Source organism: Podarcis bocagei (assembly GCF_964188305.1).
Source record: "Podarcis bocagei genome assembly, chromosome: 10".
Lineage (NCBI taxonomy): Eukaryota > Metazoa > Chordata > Lepidosauria > Squamata > Lacertidae > Podarcis > Podarcis bocagei.
In genome coordinates, this window is record NC_138135.1 from 39,085,534 (window position 1) to 39,110,255 (window position 24,722).

The window sequence follows — 24,722 nt, forward strand, 5'->3', positions numbered from 1 at the left end:
AATTTTTAAAAACGTCCCCAATGTAGTGCAGACTGAATTAATCCTAGCTAGTATTTTTGAAAAACAATAACTACCGGTATATCATTTTCAGAAGTCTTTTACTTTTTTGTGCCCTGTGTTTCCCTGTACAGTTCTAAGTGAATAACTCGATTAATCTTGATGAACTGAGATCTTCTGTTAGCTATTCCTGTTTTTACACTTGTATGTTTTATATTATTATTGGAAGATTTATTTTCATCTGAGATATAATTATATAGACAAAATCTCTGCAAACCAATCCATCCCAGAGGAGGAGAGTATGTTTTCTTTTTCAGTGTTTATCACCCCTATTGGCACATAGACCTGGCGCTGAAATCCTGATCCTCATTTTGGAAGGTACAGCGCTGACTGCTGCCAGGTTTCTGTGCCAACGCTATTGCACTTGACTTAGTGTTATTGAATGCTTATTCCTAGCCTGGTCAGCAAAAAGGTGTCCTGAGTGCTATCTTGTTGCAGAGTTTAAGGTGTAAGGAATGTTGGCTTCCAGTGAAGGGTTCTCCTTAGATTTCCTCTAATTAATATTTAGAATTACAAGCTTCTGGAATGCTTTCCTGCTTAATTCCCGCCTTCAGTTAAAGGTTTGGATATCTGACTCTCTCAAAGTCAGCAATGTGTAATACATAGACTATGAGAAAATTCATAGTGACATTGAAATAAAGCTGCTTGAAGGCTCGTAGAGTAAATATGTTGCCTACCAATGGAAAGGACAGTCCAGTCCAGAGCCAGTGTGGTGTAGTGGTTAAGAGCGGTAGTCTCGTAATCTGGGGGAACCGGGTTCGCGTCTCCGCTCCTCCACATGCAGCTGCTGGGTGACCTTGGGCCAGTCACACTTCTTTGAAGTCTCTCAGCCCCACTCACCTCACAGAGTGTTTGTTGTGGAGGAGGAAGGGAAAGGAGAATGTTAGCCGCTTTGAGACTCCTTAAAGAGAGTGAAAGGCGGGATATCAAATCCAAACTCTTCTTCTTCTTTGAATGAAGTACACATAGTAGCTTATGCAAGTCCAAGCCAAAACAATATAACCCTCACTCTCCTTCAGCACCTACAGTGAAGAAAGCTAGCTGCCCTGTTGCATTTTCCCTGTTTTGCTGGTACTGTAGCTCAGTATCTGCTAGGATACTTAAGAGCTGCAGGTGACGTGCAAGTTTCTGTGTAAAAGGGACATGGGACATGGGACAACAATTGACTCAGAAGTACTTACCACTAAGTCTGGACTGGGGTTGAGCCTTGGCACTGGTTGGTGTTCCTTTATTAATGTGCTTATTCAGAATAACAGGCAAATAATTGGTAAAGATCTTTTGAAAATAAAACCAAAAATGTAAAATGGGGATCAAACGTAGTATAGATTAGGATGTCTGTGTTCGGAATCAGTATTAGGACTCTACCAAGTTGCCTGAGCAGAAGGCAAGTGAGTTTAGACTTGTAACTTACATTTTATATTTAGAAAGAAAAACAGTTTAGAGTGTATTTTCAAAGCTCTTACAGGGTTTGGAGTGAACTGAACTGCTTTTTACTCAGATGAATAGAAGACTGGTGCCTGGAATATGCTATACTACATTGCTTATTCAGATCATATAGAAAGCTGAACTTTTTCAGCCTAAATGCTAGCTATGTTGAAGACCTTATTTTAGAGAATTTCTTAGTAAATAATTGATTAAAAAAAAATCTTCCAAACAGAACTGAGCAGCTGTCTAAGCTGAAAGAATCAGGATTTGACAAGCCTATTATTCTTCGTCATTATGGTGATATGAAGACGGAAACCTTTCCCCAAAACATCAAAGGGCAGCCCAGTAAGAAAGTCTCGTCCGAGAGCCTGTATGAAAAGCCACAGTTGCCATTGATCAAACAAGCTGATCCAGCCTTAAAAAAACTGCACTATGGATTGGTTGATGGATCATCCTTCATTTAATATCCTTTGAAAGTGTAACATAAAAGAGAATTCCATCTAGCAGGAATGGGAGGAAACATTCCTACAACAAAGAAAAAGCATGGATTTAAAATTACTTAATTCACTTGGCAGGTAGGAAGCAAATTTCTTTAGGATTTCTGAGTAAACGTCTTTAAGGATTGAACTGTAAAAGGTTCTAGATCACTTTACAGGAGCAAGACGTTTGGAAAAATCTGTTTCCAAATAATGGTGTGCAATTTTATGCAGGTTAAGTCTGGAATCAAAAACGTGGGGTTTTTTTTTGGGGGGGGGGACTTGCTTTAGAACCTTTTATCCAAACTGAAAAGAAGGAAAGTCGTGAGTCATGACCCAAGCATTTTTGTTCCTACACACTTGAATGTCAGATTTTTAGATTATTACCTGCTGCTGATTTGAGAAAACTCAGAAAGGACCCCTTAGCACTTGAACTTACTAAACCTCAAACTGTCTAAAGTTTTATATAGAAATAGGTCTTTGCATGTCTATATCTATCTAGCTATCTATCCATACATCTATCTGAGCAGACAAACACCTGCCAACAGTGGTGATGTGGAAAGTCATTCATGATAGCATCCACTTTAGCACAGATAGGTCACTGCTGCTTACCACAGTGGCTGCTTATAGTTTCAAAGTTTTGAGATGGATACTTGGTAAATCCTCTGAATACGCATTGAGCAAGTTTGAGCTGCAGTCAAATGTACAGTAGACAAGAAATAGAATGAGTAATTGACAGTTGCATCACACAAGCCATTCACGCTTGTACATCCCAATACTGACTCCTCGGTGCAATTTTTAGTTCAGCTCTACATGTATTATGAGTGAGAGAAAGCAGGCACTAATATTAGAGTTGTTTCAGTCATGGCTGCATGTCGTTATTGCAGGCACCTTTTTTAGTAGTTCACTGGGTGTATCTGGTGCTATGCATCATACATACCCATCTCCCCATAGCTGTTTGGCAAGCTTTATTTTAAAATTATTTTTATAGTATTTTAAAGATTCTTCATTATACCATAAATAGTAATGGCTTGAATGAGGACAATAAACTGAAGCTGAGTCCTGGCAAGGGAGAGGTGCTTGTGGTTTGGTAGATTCCAGATCTGGGAAACAGAAAGATGGTCTGTTCTGACTGTGGTTGGACTTCCCTAAAAGATCACCCGGTACATTTCTGAGCACAATTCAAAGTGTTGGTGCTGACTTTTAGAGCCCTAAACGGCTTCGGCCCAGTATACCTGAAGGAGCATCTCCTCCCTCCAGGTTCAGCTGGACGCTGAGATCTTGCTCTGAGCCTCTTCTGGTGGTTCTTTCACTGTGAAAAGTGAAGCTACAGGGAACCCAGTAGAGGACCTTCTCCCATCAGATGTCAAGAAGATATATAACTATACAACTTTTAGAAGACACCTGAAAGCAGCCTGTATAGGGAAGCTTTTTAATGTGTAGTGTTTTATTATGTTTTTATATATATCTTGGAAGTCAGCCAGATGGACGGGGTATAAATTATTATTATTATTATTATTTTAAAGTGCCTTATAATTAGACACCTGGAAATGCCATATCCATCTCAGACAAACTCCTTGACTCTTTATTTACCTACCCCTCTGGACATGTTGCAGTCTGTCAGAGTTACTCTGATCTTCCTTGTGGTGGCTTGTACACCAATATATTTAATGACTGTCCCGATCGTGCGTTAGTTGGAACATTTACTCCTTCTGGACATGGCAGCGTTTGCTTCTCTAACAGGTAAGAAGAGATGTTCCAGAGGGCTTCCTAACTAACATCAAATGTTAACCGCAGCAGGCACTGAGAGACAGTCCTTTGGCAGTACCTGCTATACTGGATGTAGGACATAATTAAAAGGCTCCCACATTGTTTCAAGCATGACTCACTCCCTCTAAAAACTAAAAGTGTGCTTCAAAAGCTTCCATTCACCCCACCCAGAACAGCACAGACATCTTAAGGTAGCAGCCAGCGCTGCTGTATCGTATATGGTGCAGTGACAGCCACTGATCCATCAAGTTGGGCCTGGTGACCTGCATTGGTTAGCTCAAAACACTCGACACAACAAGTGAAGGTGTTGTGCTGGTGCAGCACTTCTTATATCCTTTCTTAAGAATCTTGTTTAATTTACACGGTAGTTTAGAGCTCAAGGTAGGCCATGTACCAACTTGCTGTGTGGAATCAGAGCCTTGTAGAGTTCAGGTATCCTTCTCTCAACTTATGGTGAGTTACAAGCATTCTATACACACAATTTTTTTATATCAAATAGAACGGGAAGGGAGAGCAAAGTCTGTCACACCTAGTTTAACACTATCAGCCTAGACTGTGCTGCGTGCCTCTGCTGATTTGTGGATCATAGCCTTAGCAGATGAAAGTGGGTTTTTTTTGCCTTGGATAAAACCACAATGGGATATAATATATATGATATATGTCATTGATTACTGTAAAGTATGCCTAGAATAAGAGCCAGTGTTAACATGGGGTTATCCAGGCACCTTCATGTTTTGCAGTTAAAAAGTAAGGGCTACGTTACGAAATAATTTTGTGACTCTCTTAAGGCTGGATTGTTCATTCACAGCCACTGTGCACACCTGTGTTGAATGCTATATGAAAATATAGATGAAGCGATAAATATGCAAATTACTATGTTAATTAAAAGCACCAAGATCAAAGTAGACAGCTTGAGTTACTCATTATGTTTTACTAAATGGCACCGTGAAAAACTGGCTTTTGGTTTCTGCAGCAGCAGCAGCATAGCAATGATATTTAATCAGGAAGGAGGCATGGTGACTAATAAAGATGGAGAAATACTACGCCAGTGGAAATGGCCTGGAGAAGGGAAGCTTGATGACCCAGTTATTATGCAGGTAATATATATATATATATATATATATATATATATATATATATATATATATATATATATATATAAAATTCTTTTTTCAAATACGGCTTTCCTTCTGGGGGATGCTGTTATTTACAGTGTTGTAAATTCTTCAGCTAACAGAAGTAGCTAACTACCTAAGCTAGCTCACAGTAAAATTAATGAATGAAGTTTAATGAAGAAAATGATACTTTGAATTAATTTTCTTGTTCCCAAGATGAAGCAGCACAAACACTACAATGAAGATTGAGCCATCATGGTACAAAACAGGATCATATTCATATATCAAATCCATATTTTTATAAATTACATGTGCTTTTGTATGAATGAGTTATTATAACATATTTATGTTTTTAAGTGTGTTGCAAATTGCCTGGAGACATCTGTGTAACAAGTGACTTAAGAAGCCTAATAATAATAATAATAATAATAATAATAATAAATAAATAAGCAGAAGAGAAGTGGGAAACTGCATTACTTTAAAACTGAACTGCTTTGCTCCTGTCTCTTTCTTTCCCCCTAAGGCAACATGCTTAACCTAGCACTTCTTAAACTGTCAAGAGTAGAAAAGTCATGTTTGCACTCGACCTTTCCTTACTATGATGTAAAATTTGAAGTAGAGATTAAATTTCACCCCTTTATCTGGCAACCCAACCCTATCCAATCCTGGCAACTAGCTATGCTCTGTACTTTCCACAACTATCCCGGCAACCTACATCTGGCAAGAAGTACAGAAGCCTAATTATATCTTGCAATTATATGTGCCTGATTATATCTTGCAGACACTAGTTTTTTTAAAGGGGGTGTGGTAGAGAACATGCTCTGCATGTGAAAGGTTCCAAGTAGACTTGGGTGAGAACCCTGTCTGAACTCCTAGAGAGCTACTGCCAATCAGTGTTGACAGTAATGAAGTAGATGGACTAATGGTTTTGATGATGCAGTAGTTGACAGATTCCCATATTCCCGCAACAGCATTTCTGGGAAGGCGCCATAGCTTATTTGCACACAGAAGGCCCTAGCTTCAATCCCTGGCACCTTCAGGTGTGCCTGGGAATTCTCCTGTCTGAAACCCCAAAGCCAGTCAAAGCAGAATAGACAATTGTGAGCTAAATGAACCAAACTGCTTTGGGGGAGGAATGGAACATCAGGTGGGAAGGGAGGTGGGATGGAGTATCCTGGAGAGGGGCACAGCACACTGAACCACCATAAACAAGATGGTGTCGCCATAAACAAGATCTGTCTCTGGTTAGTGTCAGATTTCTCTTGTGGCTTCCTATCTTCATTTTGGCAAATTCCATAGCTGAACAATACTGTGAAGTACACATCTCTCATGTCTTACCCTAGGTTAACAAGTGCATCACAGTGAAGGTTGCAGGACGCTTTGCTGTTGGATTGCTTTACAAGTGGCGACATGAAAGCGTGCGTTTGTCTTTGTCACCGGTACGAGGTGTGGCTGGTCCACAGTTAGAAAACCTGGTATGGTGCAATAGCTTATGATGCAAAAAAACCACACAACATGCCAATCAGGCTGGAGCCTGTAGAGAAGTTGCAGGGAGATAATAGCCCTCTGTGGTGGGTTGTGGGAGAATTTGGTTGCGAGAGGATTTGCAAGAAGTAAAATATTTGTTGCACAGTAGTTTCAAAAGGAATAACAGATAGAAGAGGGCCGTTTCCAGCTCTTGCACATACATACTGTTTCCATACAAATGGACTTTTCCATTCAGTTCAAAATCAGGATCAGCTTGACATTTAAATTCATGGGTATACTATTGGAAGCCCTACACAAATGTTAGAGTCATGGTGGATTGTGTGTATCCAGGCAAGTGCAATAGTGAGACAAATGAATATAGAGAAGACACTACATTATTTTCCCCTACATCAGGGATGGAGACTCCCAATTCCCACCAATTCCCAATATAACAAAGACACCACAGTCTCCAGTGGCCTACAGTTTAAGGAAACCAACCATGAGTTATGTGCTGACAGCACCCCTGAAATCTCTCACTGCTCGGAGATTGGGGTGCACATAGCAGTATTTTAAGCAGCTACCGCATCACAGCCAGGAGCCAAACAGAAATATGTTGCTGTTTGGTTACAGGTAATCACATACCAGTCACACAGAATTTAGCTTCTGCTATTTTCTGATGGGGTTATGTGCTTCATGGCTGGTAGCAATTCAACAGCAGATGCAGTTGCCAACAAAAGGTTTGCCTGTTTTGTTACTTGTCCTGTAGCTATGGGAAATTGTAGGACTCCTGCAAGAAAAATGGGTAGAAACTCAATGGACTGCATATGATTAAAGCAAATTCTGCTGTTTGTTCTCTCTTGGTTTTCTAGAGCAAGATATTCACAGAAGTTAATCTACCATCCGCATCAGTAAAAGGATTTTCTAAAACACATGGCAAAACGGAAGACACAAAAAAATCTCTTAAAAAAGAAGTAAGCACCTGTCAGAAACTCAATATTAAAATAAGTAAATGTAATTTTATTTTCACACTGCTACAGCTTACTTTTTTCTAACATTTCCTCTTTCTTTGCCCATCCACTAGGATACTGTAACAGCAGCGTATTTTGCTACAATTTATTTTCATTATGCTGATTTAACACCATAAAACTTGTATGCAAAACGCCCCTTCAGCTAATGAAACTTTGATTCCTTATTTCACAATAACGTAGGAACACGTTTTGACAAACCCAATAGAAATGAAAGGCAGATGTACAATATTTGCAGCTGTTTACTGGAATCTTGGGTGCCACAAAAAGATTCCACATATCTGCAAATGCAGAAAGGAAGACTGAATAAATATAAATAAGAGGGCGGGGAGATAACTGAGGATGGAAAGAAGGGGAAAGGGCAGAAGCAAAGGGGACCACAAGGCAGAAGAAGCAGGGGCCAAGGCAAAGGAAATAAGAGTTGAAGCCGGCCAAAATAGTTGCCTACTGGTCTACTGGTCATGTCTATGGCTTTGTACATATTCCTCCCATTTGATGGTTTGTACTTTGATGAACTGAAAGGAGAAGGGAAGGATGAAGCAGGCAGATTAGGAGATAACGTATGGGAAAAGCAGAAGCTGAGGTGGGATCAAGTGGAGGCAATAGAATAGAACAGACATATAGGCCAAGAGAGCAGAAAGTAGAACAAAGCAGCTGAGAATAAAGAAGAGAATACCTGCCACAGAAAGGATCACACAGGATTGCCTTTTTGTTATGTATTATTTATGTGCCATCATATTTATACCCTGCCTTTCCTCCATGGAGATAAAGGTGGTGTACATAATTCTCCCCCTCACCATATTATCCTTGCAACGCCTCTGTAAGGTAGGTTAGGATGAGAGACAGTGACTCCCAGCAAGTTTCATGGCTAAGTAGAGATTGGAACCCTGGCCTCCCAGGTCTGACACTCTAACCACTATGGCACACTGTTCAGTTTGAGGTGCCAGGTTCAGACTGCTTTGCTGGAACCTTTATTTAGTTTTATCTTCTGGGAATGTTTGTACCAGCCATTCTATTTTTATCTGGTCCCTGATTACTTTTACTGTTTTTTCTTTGTTGTGCTACTCATAATTTGATCTGATTGCTGATAAAAAAAATTACCACAGGAGAGAATACCTAGAATTTCAGAAGGGGATCTAAGCCATGTCAAAGACTACAACCCTACCAGAGAATTAAAAGCGCTGAGATGTAAAATCAAGAATGTCCTAGAAGACTGGATGGAATATTACCGGATAGCCTTAGGTCAGTCTTTAATTTAGTAGCATAAGTATTGGAGGAGGATGCTAACACTTCTAAATTCAGAGGACTGAAATAAGTAATGACATGGTTTATATTTTTGGTGTCAGATATTTAAATATATTTAAAAATTATAATCAGTATGTATAGACTAAACATTACAGTTCATCTGCATTTGTATCTGTTAATGTGATATTAACCTAACAGCTGCATCTGCTTTGCAAAAAGGGAGTATGAAATCACTTAATGAAATTATATATTGCTTTATCTTTTTTTACATTTTTTATTTGAAAGGTACACTTTCCTATAAAAATTGATTCCACATTTCATTAGTTTGTTTGCAGGGTATGCTTTGAGATCGGACTTTTGGTACTAATTATTTTCATTTATGTATGCATGAAAATACATCACATAAAGTCATGTGTGATTGATAAAAAAAACCCATATGATATATCTATACATTTGTGAACTAAGCCAGTATTCTGTGTGTGATTTCATTTCCCTTAGTTCCAGAGCCTATTGCATGACAGGAGAAACAGGAATATTTCCTGATCCTGCATCTCCAGGATACTCACCATATACAGTATAGCAGAAGAATACTTTGTGTTCTTAACTTGGGTTTGAGCTGACCATTGGTCATGCTGCCTAGGGCTAATGGGAATTGGATCCAACAACATCTGGAATGTGAAAAGTTCACCATCACTAGACTGGAAGATAAGAACTGGTACAATTTCTCTACACCAAAGAGGTGAAGCGCTGGTGGAAGCTTGAGCCTAGGGGAAGCATAGAAGCAGAGTGCAATGTGGTCTATGAACATTATCTTTCCTTTGGCCAACGTTTTATTGGAAGCAAACATCTTGCTTGATCCAAATGTGATGTTAATCTTCCTAGCTATTTTCAAAGTGCTTCCTCTTCGCAGTACAGAAACACTAAGCGTTATAAATAATATAAATTAACATTTGGTTGCAATTATTTCTTAAGTGTATAAAAAGGTATTTTATACTCTTAACTTCTTAAAGCAGTATTTCCTGGAAGTTGTATCGAATGGGAAGGACTCCACTTGAAGGGGACATTTTGCTTTGCACTTTCAGTTCTTGTGATGTGCAGTTGTCAACCAAATTCCACATGCATCTAAGTCAGCTGTCTTATATGTGAGCTTAAGGCCTTTTTAAAGTTTGTTGCCTTGGTGGTGTATTGTTGCATTTCAGAAATCAGCTCACCACACACACACAGAACCTCAGCCTTCCCTCGGATTGCTGGCAGACGGTGCAAAACACAACATGTGGATGATTTCCTTGGCTTTCATACAGCACAGGGAAAAGAGAATGACAGGGAGACAGAGACCCCTACACCAGGCAACCACCCTCCTTTCCAGGCTGTTCCGTCTTGCGGCCCCACTCAAGGTGTGTCACCTGGTTCTTACAGGTAAAAGCACAAGAAGTCAAATGCCTACAAACTCCCTTTGCAATGGAGAGTAAATACTTCACCATTCTGTGAATATATGGAGGAATTTGATGTAGTACTATGACGACCCTTCCTTCAGTGCAAGCATTTCAGTTTGCCAGATGGAACAATTCCCCCCTCTCCTCTGCCTGCAAGCTGTTCTGGGAGTTCTCCTGACATACACACACCCAAGGCAATTTGGCAGGGTGCATGCAGGGACCAAGGAAAAGCCTCATTGTGGATAAATTTCCCAATTTTCTCAGAATATTACCTTTCTTTTATTAAAGTTAATTTTAAAACTTTGTGCTGGGTAAATGAAAATAAATTGAGAAAATATTCCAGATGTAAAATGTTGCAATACTGTATTAATTCTTTTTTGAAGCAATGGGTTTGGTTTCCAAATCCTCTTAATTAAGATAGGTGCTAGCTAAATATTGGGTCATGAATCAACCACAGCACACATAAGCTCAACTGATAAATCACCAGAGAGGAGTGGGAACAACTTCCTTTATACTGGGATCTTATACTGCTCTGATTAAGTGCTTTAGGAATTCTAATGTGCTGAATATGCAGCGTGTACCTACTAAAACGATACTGCAGAGGTGCAGAATCAGTTGCACCCTGTACGCTGAATTTCAGCTTCCATCATCTTTGAATATTGACCATGTTGGCTGGGGATGATGGGACTTGGAATCCAACAACTTCTGGAGGGACAGAGGTTCCCCACATATGCTGCATTGTATGAAACAACCATTAGAAATGGGTCTACATTGCATATCAGTGTAAATATCAGCAGAGATACCTTGGAATTGCAGAAAAACCGTGAAGTGTGTTTGTTTTCTCTTGCAGAGACCCTCATTTATTGAGCAGCATTTTCAGAACAAATAAACCGCCCATGGCTCACCTTAATGTAAACAATGACACACTCCAAACCTCTCACAAAGCAAAGTAAGTAAAACTAAGTACCATTTACTATGTTCTTTGAAGACTTACTAAGATTCTTTAAATGCCATTTATATTATTTGGAGCATATGTTTCAAGAATGACACAAATACATATTCAGGTGATTTTACAGTATTTTTACTTTGGAGAAGTAAGGAAAATATGACAATTAGATCAATTTAGAATAGCTTTGCATTATGTATATGATATATTTATTATTCTATTTATTATATCTTCCACTTTTCCTGCAAGGAGTAAAGGGGAACATACATGGTTCTGTACCCTCCAACAATAATTCATCTTTGTAAAATAGACTAGAATTTAGCTGCTTGCAATCCAGTGGCCTTAATTTTACTACGTTTACTTGGATTGGATTTCTGAAGTTGCAATCTGCAACTAGGAATGTGAAGAAAGCAGTCCTTTTCCTCTGCAGCAAGCGACCAACATTTCCTTACATTTGTAATGTTATCATTGTTAACAATGCTAGGTTCAGTTCTGGTAGCCTTGGAAGCAAGTTGTTCTTGTTTTTCCACAGAAATAAGCATTTGTGTCTTACACACTTCAGGACCTTACCACTATTTATTCTTGCCCGAATTTTGTTTGAAGCTGTCTTCAGAAGTTGTTCAGCCAGTTTATCCACACAAAGAGCATCTGCTAGAGTTTTCTTTATACTAGTTTGGCTCATTCTTCTGCTCTGGAGGATCAGAAAGAGCATCAAAGTGCTGTGGACACGGTTATACCTTTAGAAAACCATGGATTTCAGCTAAAGTCAGGACTCTGGGTTTATTTGTAGAATAATGCAAGGAGAAAAGAAGTGTGGGCAAGGAGATTGAGCGGGTGGTCGCTGAGCAACTCCAGGCATGCCTGGAGGATGCGGACCATTTAGGTCCCTTCCATTCGGGATTTAGGCCTCATCATGGGACTAAAACTGCCTTGGTCGTGCTGGTCGATGATCTCTGGTGGGCCACGGACTGAGGTGAAGAACAAAATATTGTTAGTCTCTTTGCAATGTTAATTAAATGAATAACTAAACAGAAGAGCTATGGTTCGTGACAAAATGTTGGATAGCCCTCAAGGAAATAGCTGATCCCAAAAGGCACATTAAGAAGTTGTAGAGAAAAAGCATCATGATGATAAAAACAATTTTGGACAGAGATATGATTTTGCAGCAGCCTTTTGAATTACCTGGGAAACAGAGAGACTTTGTTTGGTAGATCAAGTAAGTGTAAGCTGGTTAAAGTTTTGTTACTTCAGTTCATTCACACTCCAACTTACGCTCCTTTTACCACTGCTTTCTCATGACAGTGAAAAGGCATCCACTGCATCACACAGTGCCTGCCCTGTAGTCCTTCGAAGAACGATGCTGGGAGATGAAGTGAGGATATGCAGATGCAGCAACCATCAGATTCCATATGTTACAGACCTGGAATATGATCACATTATCAACAACCAGATGTCTTCCTCAGAGCAGATCACTGTGGTCTGTGTGACTACTTCATTGAGAGCGGCAGATTACGACCTCAGAACAGATAAGCACCTAGAACAGCTCTATGAGAGAAAGAACAAGAACAGGAGTATGCCATGTACACAGGTAGGGCTCTCGGGTGTTGTCTCAATCGCATCAGTGACCTGGTTCACCTGTTAACACTCAGCCAAGCTATGGCTAAGCATGAACACACAAAAACTGCAGGTGCCTCACTGTCCTGCTGGCATGCTAGCCAGAGCTAAACCGTGGGTGGCTTAGTGTTACGTCCAAACCTAGGTTTATGGTTTGTCTTGCTCCAAACAAACTATGAGCTGTAACCAACGTTTGTTCTTGGTTTGTTCCCCAGACAAACCATGATCCCAAGTTTGGATGTAAAGTTAAGTGAAAGCATGATTTAGGTCCCAGTAGCATGGCATTAGCAGGAAATGGGGAGGGATATTTTCCTGTGAGTACCCACATGCTTGCTTGTTCACACTTAGCCATGGTATAACTTAGTGTTGCATTTGAACTGGGCCGATGACTGATGTAAAAGCAAGAAGATTTTGAATAACATCTTGGTGTGAAAAAATTGCTTCATTTTATTGACTTCTTACAAGTACAGAGAAATTGGGTTGTTGACATAGGAGTTTAATGCCACAAGACGTCCTTTTATATCGTTTGTGGATTGGGGTATAAGTCTAGGGTTGTCATATGACCTCTTTTTCCAGAACACGTCCTCTTTTTCATGGGTATGTAAAATGAGTCGTTATAGCGATCCATGGTTAAAAGTAGAAGTTGGCAAATGTGTCCTCTTTTTTGCTCTTCAAAATATGACAGCCCTAAGATGGGTGAGCTTTTTCAGAACATGAATGCTATTGCTGTTTCCCTATACACACTAGATCTAAATTAACAGTAGTGCCCCCCCCTTTTTTTGGTAAGGTGGGAGTACATCAGAGGGACATTCTGACAATTAGGCATGTCCATCACTAAGTTAAATGTACTTGGGCCACTTGCCAATGTGAGCAGTAAATAGCTGAATAATTCAATTCCTTTAATGCTGACTTGTTCAATGGGAACATTGTGCTCTGACATCTGGTAGAATAAGATTTATTATTGCTATTGTTGACCTAGTCTTATAATGATGCTGTCTTTGTTTTTGTAGGGTCGTCTGGACTCTTTTCGCCTGCTCAAATACGATCTTGGGTCTGCAGATGAGTTTACAGGCCACTGTGGATCACTACTGGTGAAAAGGCATAATATTGCTCCTGGCATGTTTTTGGTAGGTTATAACCTTCCTGTCGCACATCCAGGTCATTTCAACTCATACCGAGAAAATGGCTTCCAGATCCTATGGCTGGAGTCTACTTCTTGTGTTCTTCGTTCAAGAAAAGTCCATTCCCCATTTCATAGCAAATGGCGATGCAGCACAAAGACAATGCTGACATCTTCCTCTTGTCCATTGGGATCAGTGCCATCACAATAATTGGAACATAAGGATGATTGGTTTCGTTCTGCAGAATAGTGAAAGATATGGCACTGACTGGAAAAAGACATAAAATTCCAGTTTCTCCCTCAGAGGGGTCTAGTAAGAGCAACTGCTCAAGTTTCTGATCTGAGAACTAAGGGAAATATCTCTTTTCTCTCACTGTTTTAGATAGATGGGTAAAGGGAGAGATGAAAGCACTATAGTGAATCGGCCTATAATTTGTTCTCAGCAAATGATATGAACTCTAGAAAGGTGACTCCTCCACCTTATTTTCTGAATGTGGAGCCTAACCGAAGCAAGAACGAAATAGCTGGCATGATCCCTTCCCAATGCAAGGGACATGTTTGAAATACAGTGGTACCTCAGGTTACCTACGCTTCAGGTTACATACGCTTTAGGTTACAGTCTCCGCTAACCCAGAAATAGTACCTCAGGTTAAGAACTTTGCTTCAGGATGAGAACAGAAATTGCGCAGCGGCCGCGCGGTGGCGGGGGGAGGCCCCATTAGTTAAAGTGGTGCTTCAGGTTAAGAACAGTTTCAGGTTAAGAATGGACCTCCAGAACGAATTAAGTTCTTAACCCGAGGTACCACTGTACTCTGTTACAATGAATGTAGGACAAATACTTCCCAGGACTGAGAGTAAGGTTTATTCTTCCTGGCGTAACTGGATCTCTTCTCCATGACTCTCCCTGGTTACTAATGAGCACTTATTCCATTGGGCACTATATGCCTGTATCCAGTAAGTAGTGTATACCTGCTCTTCCAGAAGCAAATAAATAAATAAATAAATAAATGAGTGCATTGGACTCACCTGAAGGGTATTTTTACATACTAGCATCTTGGATTCCTGTCCAAGAAGCAAGCAAGCAAGCAAGCAAAATATCTCTGTAACTTCTAAATTTGTCCAGCAGAGGGCCCCTGTCCACCTACGTCTAGACTAATCTAATCTATAAAATGAGATTTCCCTTCCATTTTAATCTGTTGCAACTACTTCCTATTTGTGAATTACATCAGTTACTGAACCACTACAGTTGACTCCTCCTCAATTTCAACCCAGTGAGGAAGGAGGTCTCATAAAATATATGGTTTTCCAGGGTTATCATGCATGTTTGTGCAAACTGGGGAGCACGAGTTAAAAAAAAGAAAAATTACGTGAAAACAATTGTCACAAGCTGCAGAGCCGAAGCTAAATTTATAGAATCCTAGCCTATCTGCTGGAGCTTGTTCCCAAGTAAGCATGCAAATAATTTTGTATAATGAATATAGCTTAGTCTTTACAAACTGACAAATACCAAGGTTAGCAAGTGTTATATTTTATAATAATCTTTGATGGTTGTTGTCAGGGCTGCTTCCAGATCCTAGCTCACAGAGGATCACGCTAGCCAGCGTTCACTTTATAAAAGTCTTTATTGAGTTACAGTTTCCAATTTCAAACTGCCGCATGCAGCCCTACGTCTTATCAGCTAGACCGGCGAAGCTCCGTCTGAGTCCCCGCCTCCTGTACACCAACTTAATAACCTCGCCTTACCCCACCTTTTCCGCCTTCCCCTCCTTCTCTGGGTCCCTCTGCCCCCCGTGGTCTCTTCCTTCCTGGACTCTTCTGACGCTGACCCCCCGGACCCTTCTGTCTCCTTGCGGCGGGCTTTAGGACCTGGCTCCCTTTCCGGGCTGCTTACTCTGCCGCCTTCCTGTGCATTTGAACTTGGCGCGCGCGCCCAACCTCCCACTTTCCGCTTGACCGTTCCTTCGCTCCCCGATGGAGGTGTGGCCACTCCTGACTCATGCCCTCCCCCCTGCGGCGAGCCACCGGATCCCGATACCTGGCGCCCTTCCTCCCCACTGCGCTCTGTTGGGGACGTTGGCCCCGATTTCCAACTGCTGCTCTCTGAACCCCCTTTTGTCCCTTTTTCCTGGGGTGTCCCCTTAATCTCCCCCCTCGCTCTGGCCACTGGAGCTCCTTTCTGTGAATCTTCCGATTCACTGGAAAGACTCGGAGATCTCGGGTCGTCGTCATCGCTCATCTTTCCTTCGGACTCCTCCCCCTCGCTCTCTGTTTCCTCCCTTGCCCTCGCCTCTGCTCCTGAACCCCTGACAGTTGTGAATAAAATGTGTCATGAAAGAGCAGGAATATAGTGTTATCTGTCTTCTGGTTTGTGCACAGTCTCTTCAAGTTTGGCTTACCTGAATCAATTACCTTAACTGACGAAAGGCCTATAAGAATGACCTTTTGCACTTGATTGCTTTTTCCCAATCAACTGTCAAAGTAGGCCAGTTGTTTCCCTTGGTGTTAGTTGAGAATATAGGAAGCTGCCTTTACAGAGTCAGACCACTGATGCGCCTGGCTCAGTATTCTGGCAGCAGCTCTCCAGGCTTCCAGACAGGGGTCTGTCCCAACCGAACTGAAGATACCAGGGACTGGCCCTTGGGCTTTTTGCCTGCAAAATATGCACTCTGCCACTGAGCTATGACCCTTCTTCTAGAATGCTTGGCTGCCTCTTTTTATGCAGGTAAGGAAACATTCTCCCCAAACTGTGCTACGTTAGGATAAAAGAAATCCTTGAAACTATCCCATAGAAGTGATCAACCCAAACATTATTCAAGGTACCTGTTTCAGTTTCCTCAGCTTTTACATTTCGATTAAAACACTCTCTAGAGGGCAATATCAAAAGCTTTCAGGACTCCTTTGTTTGAGAGGGTTTCCATAAATGCAGACCTGAATCTCCCCAGGCTGCCCCACATTTGACAATCCTGCGCATATCTACTCAGAAGCAAGCCCCATCACCTGTACTCAGACAAATGGGTTACAGACCTGAAGCAGAAGGTGTCTCTTTCTGCAAGCTGGCTGAGAAACTTGCCTAGCCTGGAGCATGAAACATACAATTGGCTAAAAACAGCAAATCTTAATGAGCTGGATTACTGGCCTGCCACTAAACAAAATGAACTACCCCAGGAGCAAGATGGCAAACGCCTAGCTGAAAACAGTTGATCTAAAAAGGTTAACGATGTCTTGCAGGTGACAAGCTAAACATTAGTTCATACTACAATACAGAAGAATGCCAGTGATGGAGCCACCCTAGCCAAGGTTTAGAAGGTGCTGGGTCTCTCCAGTGCTGAGGAAAACTGTGATATTGTATTTAGTTCTGAGCAGTCAGTTCAGCAGGTGAGCAGGATGACTCATGATGGTGTGATATGGCCTGCTAATGAATTAAAAATTGGTAACGCGGCTCCAGACAAAACTGTGTCCCATTCTCCTGTATGTCTCCTCAAAGGCAGCTTTTGCATTCTACTTACAGGCTGATGTTTTATGTATTTTTGACAGATGTACATTCAAGGAAAGCTGCTCTTTGCCAACTACATTTTCAATGGATACAGCAAATCAGTGAAAGATCTTCAAAAGCAGATTGCCCTGACAAGGAACAATTACAACAGGGGCTACTACTTACCCCCTGATTATAGACTGAGGTATTTTACTCTGTGTAGACATACCTGTGATACATGGCTTTAAATGTGGTTTGTTGCAGCCCATCATAATAGATAATTTGGTAGATCATATTATGACATTTTCACAGAGCGGAGGAAGTTTGAAGTTGTTTCGGTTTTTTCTGGTGTTAGGATTCAAAGTTTTAATTAATAGGTTAAAAATCCACAGTAGTTGTTTAATTGGTGTGTGTGTGTGGAGCTAAAATACAGCACACCAATTAAAATTTAAGGGCACATGGTTTTAAAGGCTACTTTAGTATTAATGAGCTATGTAATATTCTTGAGATCTTCCATGTGCTGTCAGGTGAGATGCTCCTAGTCAGGCAAGCTAACCCCCAAAATCATTGCCAAAGAAATGGGTAAAACTTAGCCCTGCGTCTTAGCCCTGTATTGATTCAGCTTTTTCTTATACGACCTTGCACCCTGCTTACACAGTGTGGATGGCCATTGCCCGAAGCTCAGCTCCATCCATGTTCCCATCTAACCTTGTCTATGGGGCTAAAACAGCAAATTATTTGAAGAATTGTTGTGACAAAGCAACACAGCAGAGAGAGTGGGTGAGGAGGGCAGTATAGCTTTTAATGAGAGAAAGGAGAAATTCAGAAAGTTATATAAAAGTACAGTTTATATAAGTCAAGCATCAGAAGAATTAACAGAGAAGTTCAGAAACAGGAAATAATGTTTTATTACATAAAGTACTTATTCAAAAGTTACAATCTCCTATGTACATTCTTGTTAGTTTAGGAAACAGGTATGATTCCCTACACAGGAAAGAATGACAATCCAGCTGGTAGGGTTGCTCTTTCTCATGAAATACTTGCATTTGTCTGTGTACACTTTGAGAGAGTATCAAACAAATATTCAAAACAAAGGCAGCAGAAATCTGGAAAGGGCTTCTTTAACAAACAAGCTTATCAGCATCAAATTAAGCTAATATAAATGATTAGAAGAACTTGAAAAAAACAGACCTTTAGTTCTAGGAAACCTATATCACATAACTAAGCAATTGTCAATCTCAGCACAATATAAATTCACTTCCTGAAAACAGTTTGCCTCAGCTGCAGCATCTCTTTTCTGCTTTCTGGCTGAAAAACCAAGTTCCCTCTCGGTATAAATGAATTCCATTCCAAAGCAGCAGCAGTGAGGTAGAGATGGGACATCACCTCATATATTGATGAGAAATCTCTCAGCTGAATGTACAAGCTTAACCTTAAGGTAAAGTCGCAGAGGGAATTGACTTTCCCACTGTGATCACAGGCTGCCACAGTGGCAAGGACAGAGGCTGAGGCTACATACAGACAATTTTTCAGAAACTTGATGGCATTTTAAAGCCGCCATTAATCTGCAGAAGTGCACATAGCCTGCAATACAGAGCTTAGGAGAAAAGCTACCAACTTGGCCTCTCCTCTGCACTAACCTGTGGCCCTCCAAATGTTGTTGGACTACAACTCCCATTCTCGCCAATGGTCAGCAATATCTGAGGCCACACTTCAACTATCCCTGTTTTAATGGCATGCAAAGGGTGACTGGGATTTATCCAGAATGAAGCCCTCCTTTTTGTGTCCAGTATTCTCTTCCAGCCTCCTCAAGTGCTGCCTGCTTCCCTCTACTGGTCTCTGGCTAGCAACTTTTTCATTTGGTGTGACAAGAAGCTCTCTCTGCAGAGGTTGTGTTGGACTGCTGCAGAGTCATTAAGATCTTATCCGAATCATTAAGGGTTTCCCACAGAGCTACTGCATGAGGAAAAATAATACATACTGTGCCTTACTTCAGTCAGCAGGTATAAAGACAGGACCGACCCACATTCATTAGTGAAGTGCCTGAACAGTGAGCCAGCACTGTGCATTGCATAACTAGCTGTTGCCAATATCATTTAGCAAGAAATTCATCTTCAGTAGAAAGTCAAGTTATAAACAACCATTTATATAAATAGACAAAAACTGCAGTGCTGATGAAGCAGATATTTGCCCCTCTCACCTATTTTACTGCAAACTGGAGAACTATGTATTTGCATGATGAAGAGCAGGTTTTTTTTAAAACACAGACAATGAGTTTTGGATTCTAGAGAAGAAGGAACAAATCTAAGTATGAACCAAGATATGTCAAGTAATGGTTGATTAAGAGGAGTAAAAGACACCAAAGATATGGAACAACATTCAAGAGAAAGTGAAAACCTTTGGATTGCTTAATCTTAAAATACCCTTTCTGGGCTTCACAGCCACACTGAATGTTGCAAATGATTCAGTGAAAGTGTGAATTTAATTCAACTAATTTGGTATCAGAAACAAAGGGCGAGACTCACCTATCACATCCTGCCACATCTCCCCCTGCACCCACCCATAACTGGCTCTGGGGTGAGGTGGGAGTACCCTCAAAACAACACATGGGGGGAGGGGCTATTGTTCCATCTGGAAAACTGCAGTGCTTGCACAGATGGAATATTTGTAATAGGATGTTTAATTTCACTCAATGTTCTAATACTTATTTTGGTTATAGTAAACTTTAAAGCAAAACGTAAGCACTTATAAAGTGGTTTGCACTAGTTTAAAAGTAAAACAAAATGTCAGCTCCACATGTGGTTTACCCCCCATCCCAGCCCCAATCTATAATTCAAGTATAATCACATGTCAGGAGCCAGAGTCAGGCATTAAAAACAACAATGTTAGTGAAGTTAACTCTTTATTCAAAGAAACCAAAACAGCATCTCTTCCCAGTAGGTCTTGCCCCCATTGAGGCAGCTGCAAGGACTGAAGGTCCCTGCTTTCCCACCGCTCTCTAAAGCTCCTCCTCTCCAGGATCTTTCCCAAACAGTTACAAACTGCGTCTGCATACATCTCTGCTCTGCTCTTTTCATTTCTCTGAGTTTTCTAGGAGACCGGGGGGAGGGGGGAGGGGGGAGGAGCTGGTCACAGCAGGATGGGGAGACCTCCTAGGTTCTTCAGCAGCCTGTCTCAACTCTGCCTCTTGGCCAACCTCCTCTCCAGCCTCAGAGTCTGAACTGCTCTCTGCCAAAGCCTCTTCCTGCTCACCCTGTTGTTACCTCTTCTGCTTCTGACACCTCCTCTTCCCAGTCTGCTCCCTGTTACCACTCATTGTCATCCCACCACCAGTCCCCTGGCTCTGAGTCTTCTTCCCCTGGGGGTTCCCTTGGGAATTACCTAGCTGGTGCCTCCCACCACTCCTCTGCATCCAGCCAGACCGTGACATCACACAAGCCTCCTCTTCAGTGAGATAACTAAGTGCTCAAAGCACTTCACTTACATTAAGTATTTTGAACACCTTTTTTATTTCCATTAATTCAAAGTATGTCTGTCGGTGGACAAGACTAAAATATGAGAGAAGCTAAAATGATCAGCAAAATAAATTAATGCCCAGGGCCCAAAAGCAAACCTACACACACACACACACACACACATTGAATTAAGGACTGCTGTTAAAAGGGAAACCAGAAACTCAGAAATACGTCCTACACTCTGGGGGTGACACCTAGGTAAGAGCGTGTAAGATTTCAGTGTGAAGGATCTAAAATGTATGCTTAAAAACCCTTGAAAGAATAGCACTTAGATTTTCTGAACTTACAATTGTGAGAGTCCTTAACGAGAACAGAGAGGGAGACATGTTACCTGTTAGGAATCCAAATTAAAAAATAGGTGATCTGATGTACTCACCTATGGGTTTAACTTATACAGCTAGGTTTTTTTATTATATGACTAGGTTTTAGTGAAGAATGAATAAGCAATGGAAACTTTGGACTAAGCTTGTGATTAAGTCTAGGGGGAAAAAGTAAAGTCCACTGTGTTCTGATAACCTAAAATTATAAAATACATAGTAATCAAAGTATACTGAAGTGTACCCTGATTTCTCTTATAACTCCAGTACTTTAATTTGCTTTTTGTATTCCAGTTCTCTTGAAAACAGCCTGCAGAGTTACCCTGAACATACTCAAGCAAGGATTTCACACAATATTTCTAGTTGTATTTGCTATGCCACTGACAGGTATAGAAAAATAATTATTTTGTCTTAAACTTCACATGCTCTGATCAGAAAATGATCAGTTTCAGTTCATGTCCACCATGAGCACCTTGGGGTTTGGATGTTTTGTCTTTTTGAGGTAACACAAATCACAGGGATTATGGAAGAGTCCAAGCTAATTATTTGCAAAGGAATGTCTTACATGAGAATCTTAAATAACGGCCAATATCTTTTTTTAAGGCTGTTGCTTTGCCCCCACTAGAAAGAAAATCTTAAGCCAAGGATAGAGTTCATAGTGTTTCAAGTGTTTGGGGCCTTCAGGGCCATTTCTTTAAAGTTCTCAGAAAATTCCAGTGTGCATACGCATGCCCATCTGGGTCACAGACTGTGTTTTAACTCTTACATAGATTGTTGTTGAATATTTACACATTTTGCTTGGTACTTTATTTTGAAATATTCCAGGAGAGCAAGTACCCATGATTTTGTGCTATTCAGCTTATACAAAGGAGCCACCTGCACTCAGGAACAACTCACCGAATGAAGCCAGTTCCAAACTCAAATTATTATTTCCCCCTGCAAACTCACCATGAGCTGCAGAGGATCATTGTATAGGAGAAGAAGAAAAAGCCCAAGTATGGACATGACGTAGGAGAAGAAGAACCTTGGAAAAAGATATGTGAGATGGATGTTGTTTTTTGCTTTTTTCTTAAAGTCTGAAATGAAAAATGGGACTTTGGGGAGGAAACTGAATATATTTCTGTCTTTTGGGGTGATGAGTGAAATATTTTTTAAAAAACTAATTATGTTAAAATGTTAATAGTAAATTCAGGCTGCTGTACCTTTTCTAGTCCCCAGTCTAAAAAGAAATTATATTTGTGATAACAGAATTGTTACATTTATTTGACTTCACTACAGAACAAAGCAATGCACTTTGGCCTGGATTCCACTAAAGCATTGCGCTGGTGAAAGCCAGCAGAAGTCATGCTAGCACAATACGGCTTCCTCCACTCTCATCCCATGTCCCCCAATAGTTCTGGAGGATTAGGAGACTCCCTCTGGAGCAGTGCATTAGGGGGAGGAGAGGGTAGATTGTTCCATGAGGCAAGCAGAACCGCTTGTGCTAACAAAGTGACCGTAATACCGTGATGCTGAATTCCTTGCTTTATACTTGATGTTGCAAACATACTTGTAAAACTTGCAGAACATAGAGCATCCTTAGGGTTTTGATCCAATCTGGGAATCTGCCAACCATATTGCTGCTACAACGTAATAGCAAGGCATACCTTCTATCATTTCACATTGTTCTGTGAACCGACCTGAGACCTCCAGGGTATAGGGAGCTATATAAATTCAATAAATAATAATAATACAGTTATTGTGGCTTTATTCCTTGTGTGGAAGTCAACAGCTGCCGCCGCCACCTTCCACAGTAGGGAAAATCAGCTGAAGCAGTTACTCTAATGGTGGTGGAAGTGCTGAAGCGATATACATGAAAACACTTGTAGATCAGACTGAACATGAAACCGATAGAACAAGAATCTGAGTTACCTTTGGATGGAGCATTTTCAGAGAATATGACCCAATGGAAAACAAAGTAGAAACTAAAATCAAAGGACACCAAGTCTCAGTTAGTCTCTGCTGCAGAAGTAAAGTTGTTTTTATCTACACAAGGTAACAGATGGAAAGAAACAGGGGAGAAGACCTGATCAGAATCTGTTTAATTTCCCTTATCTGCAAAGGGGGGGGGGGTCACATGTGACAACTTGGGAGTGTTTGCAATACGGAAAAATTACTGCAAAAACATGAAACAGTCAAATTATTCTCCATGGTCCAGAAGTTAAAATACAGAAGATTGTGCTGGGTTTTTGTTTTGCTTTGTAACCCTTTGCTAATAACTTATTATTATTTTAGGTTAGCATCCCAGGATACACAAGCTATGGCTTTCATTAAACAAAACAGTCCACATCTTAGGCTGTGGCCCTGATGAACCAACAGCTCAACAAATATGCAGGTCATTAAGTGATCTAATGCAGAAAGGAGAGGACGCAAAGTGGGCAGAAAAACCCACATGGTGTTAGGTTCTTGTTAAAGAACCATTTCAAGTAGTTGCATAATTAATGTCAACATTATAATAAGCAATAAGGAAATGACAATTAGACCATTTGCTTTTACATTTTTGGAAAAAATGTCTAATAATATAAATAAATAAAGATAAAATATTAAAAGAAATGCCAGTCATTTGTGGTACCTGTAAGAACCATACTATACACTTGGAGTCTAGTTGATATTTGCACATGGATATATTTCAAAAGACTAGTAAAGTCCAATTGAAGTCATGATTTTTAATGGTTATCTTCTCTTCAACATCCAATATTATCAATGCTGAATCTTTGCATGTGCTGCTGTTGTTAATCCCACTGGCCTTCCATTGTGTCCAAATAGGCAAGGCAAATTTTAGGTGGGCTCTATGATTCTTCATTTTTGCAGTAATTTACTTCACCTTTGTGTTTTTCAAAAAAGTCTTCCTTTTCCTGTATCTCCTCCTCCTCCTCCTCTTCATCGCCAAATGTTTGCTCTTGCATGGTTGTAAATGTCAGTGACCTGGCAGCAACCTGTGCTGCAAGTCCTGATGTGAAATTCAAATCTGCTGATATATGAAGCTCAGCCAGTCTTTGTTTGATGGAGGACTGTAACGCATCTCTCTCAGGTGGTTGCAACACATCAGCTCTGTCCACACCAGCTGACTCAGAATCTTCACCTTCTCCATTGCATTGGTAACATGTTCTTTTTTCAACTTCTGGTGAGCCACCATTTGCAGCAATGTCGTTTTTGTTCTTACCAGATTCATCAGAGAGGTACTCCACCCTATCTTTCTCACCATCAATAGCTTGTGTTTTGAAGTCAGAAACTGCTTCTTCCAAGCTGTCATCTCTGCTGCACACCTGCTTGCCTGATTCTGAATTTTTCGGCAATCCCAAAACATTTATTGGTTCCTCTTGCTCTGTACCAGGCAAGGGTTTCATCGCAGCTTGAAAGAGGGGGAAATATGGAATGAGTATTCAAAATAACTTCACTGTAAGTTTTAAAGGATGCATGGCTCTCAGTGAAAAAATATGAATTTCATTTACTACAGAGGATGCTGAACACATAAGGTAACAGGTATATATGCCCTCTCAAACATTAAGAGGGATAGAATAACTATAAAACAAAATGGATTTTTTTTTAAAAAAACCCAGTAATTTCACCACCCATACACTGGAGCTGTTACATTGCTTCCCACTGGTTGCTACTGAACAAATGCAAAACATGCTCTACCCATGTTTGCTTCTGGATGCCTTCAGTAGGGAATGTGGCCCTCACAC

General features: G+C 40.7%; 2 protein-coding genes across 3 annotated transcripts in view; one reads left to right on the forward strand and one right to left on the reverse strand.

Moving 5' to 3' along the window:
• The window catches only part of LOC308595484 (uncharacterized protein), a 31,196-nt gene extending 9,012 nt beyond the window's left edge, over positions 1–22,184 (forward strand). The window contains exons 7-19 of the mRNA XM_081209646.1: positions 1,715–1,945; positions 3,552–3,701; positions 4,705–4,825; positions 6,187–6,318; positions 7,180–7,281; positions 8,442–8,577; positions 9,780–9,996; positions 10,864–10,962; positions 12,262–12,547; positions 13,584–13,700; positions 17,228–17,370; positions 21,292–21,384; positions 21,823–22,184. Of these exons, the coding sequence (XP_081065772.1) occupies positions 1,715–1,945; positions 3,552–3,701; positions 4,705–4,825; positions 6,187–6,318; positions 7,180–7,281; positions 8,442–8,577; positions 9,780–9,996; positions 10,864–10,962; positions 12,262–12,547; positions 13,584–13,700; positions 17,228–17,370; positions 21,292–21,384; positions 21,823–21,901 (1,906 nt within the window). The 3' untranslated portion in view covers positions 21,902–22,184. The remainder of the gene's footprint in view (positions 1–1,714; positions 1,946–3,551; positions 3,702–4,704; positions 4,826–6,186; positions 6,319–7,179; positions 7,282–8,441; positions 8,578–9,779; positions 9,997–10,863; positions 10,963–12,261; positions 12,548–13,583; positions 13,701–17,227; positions 17,371–21,291; positions 21,385–21,822) is intronic.
• Positions 21,707–24,722, reverse strand: part of VEZT (vezatin, adherens junctions transmembrane protein) — a 33,648-nt gene continuing 30,632 nt past the window's right edge. For both annotated transcript variants that reach the window (XM_081209694.1, XM_081209693.1), the window contains exon 12: positions 21,707–24,388. In XM_081209694.1, coding sequence (XP_081065820.1) covers positions 23,826–24,388 — 563 coding nt within the window. In that variant the 3' untranslated portion in view covers positions 21,707–23,825. The remainder of the gene's footprint in view (positions 24,389–24,722) is intronic.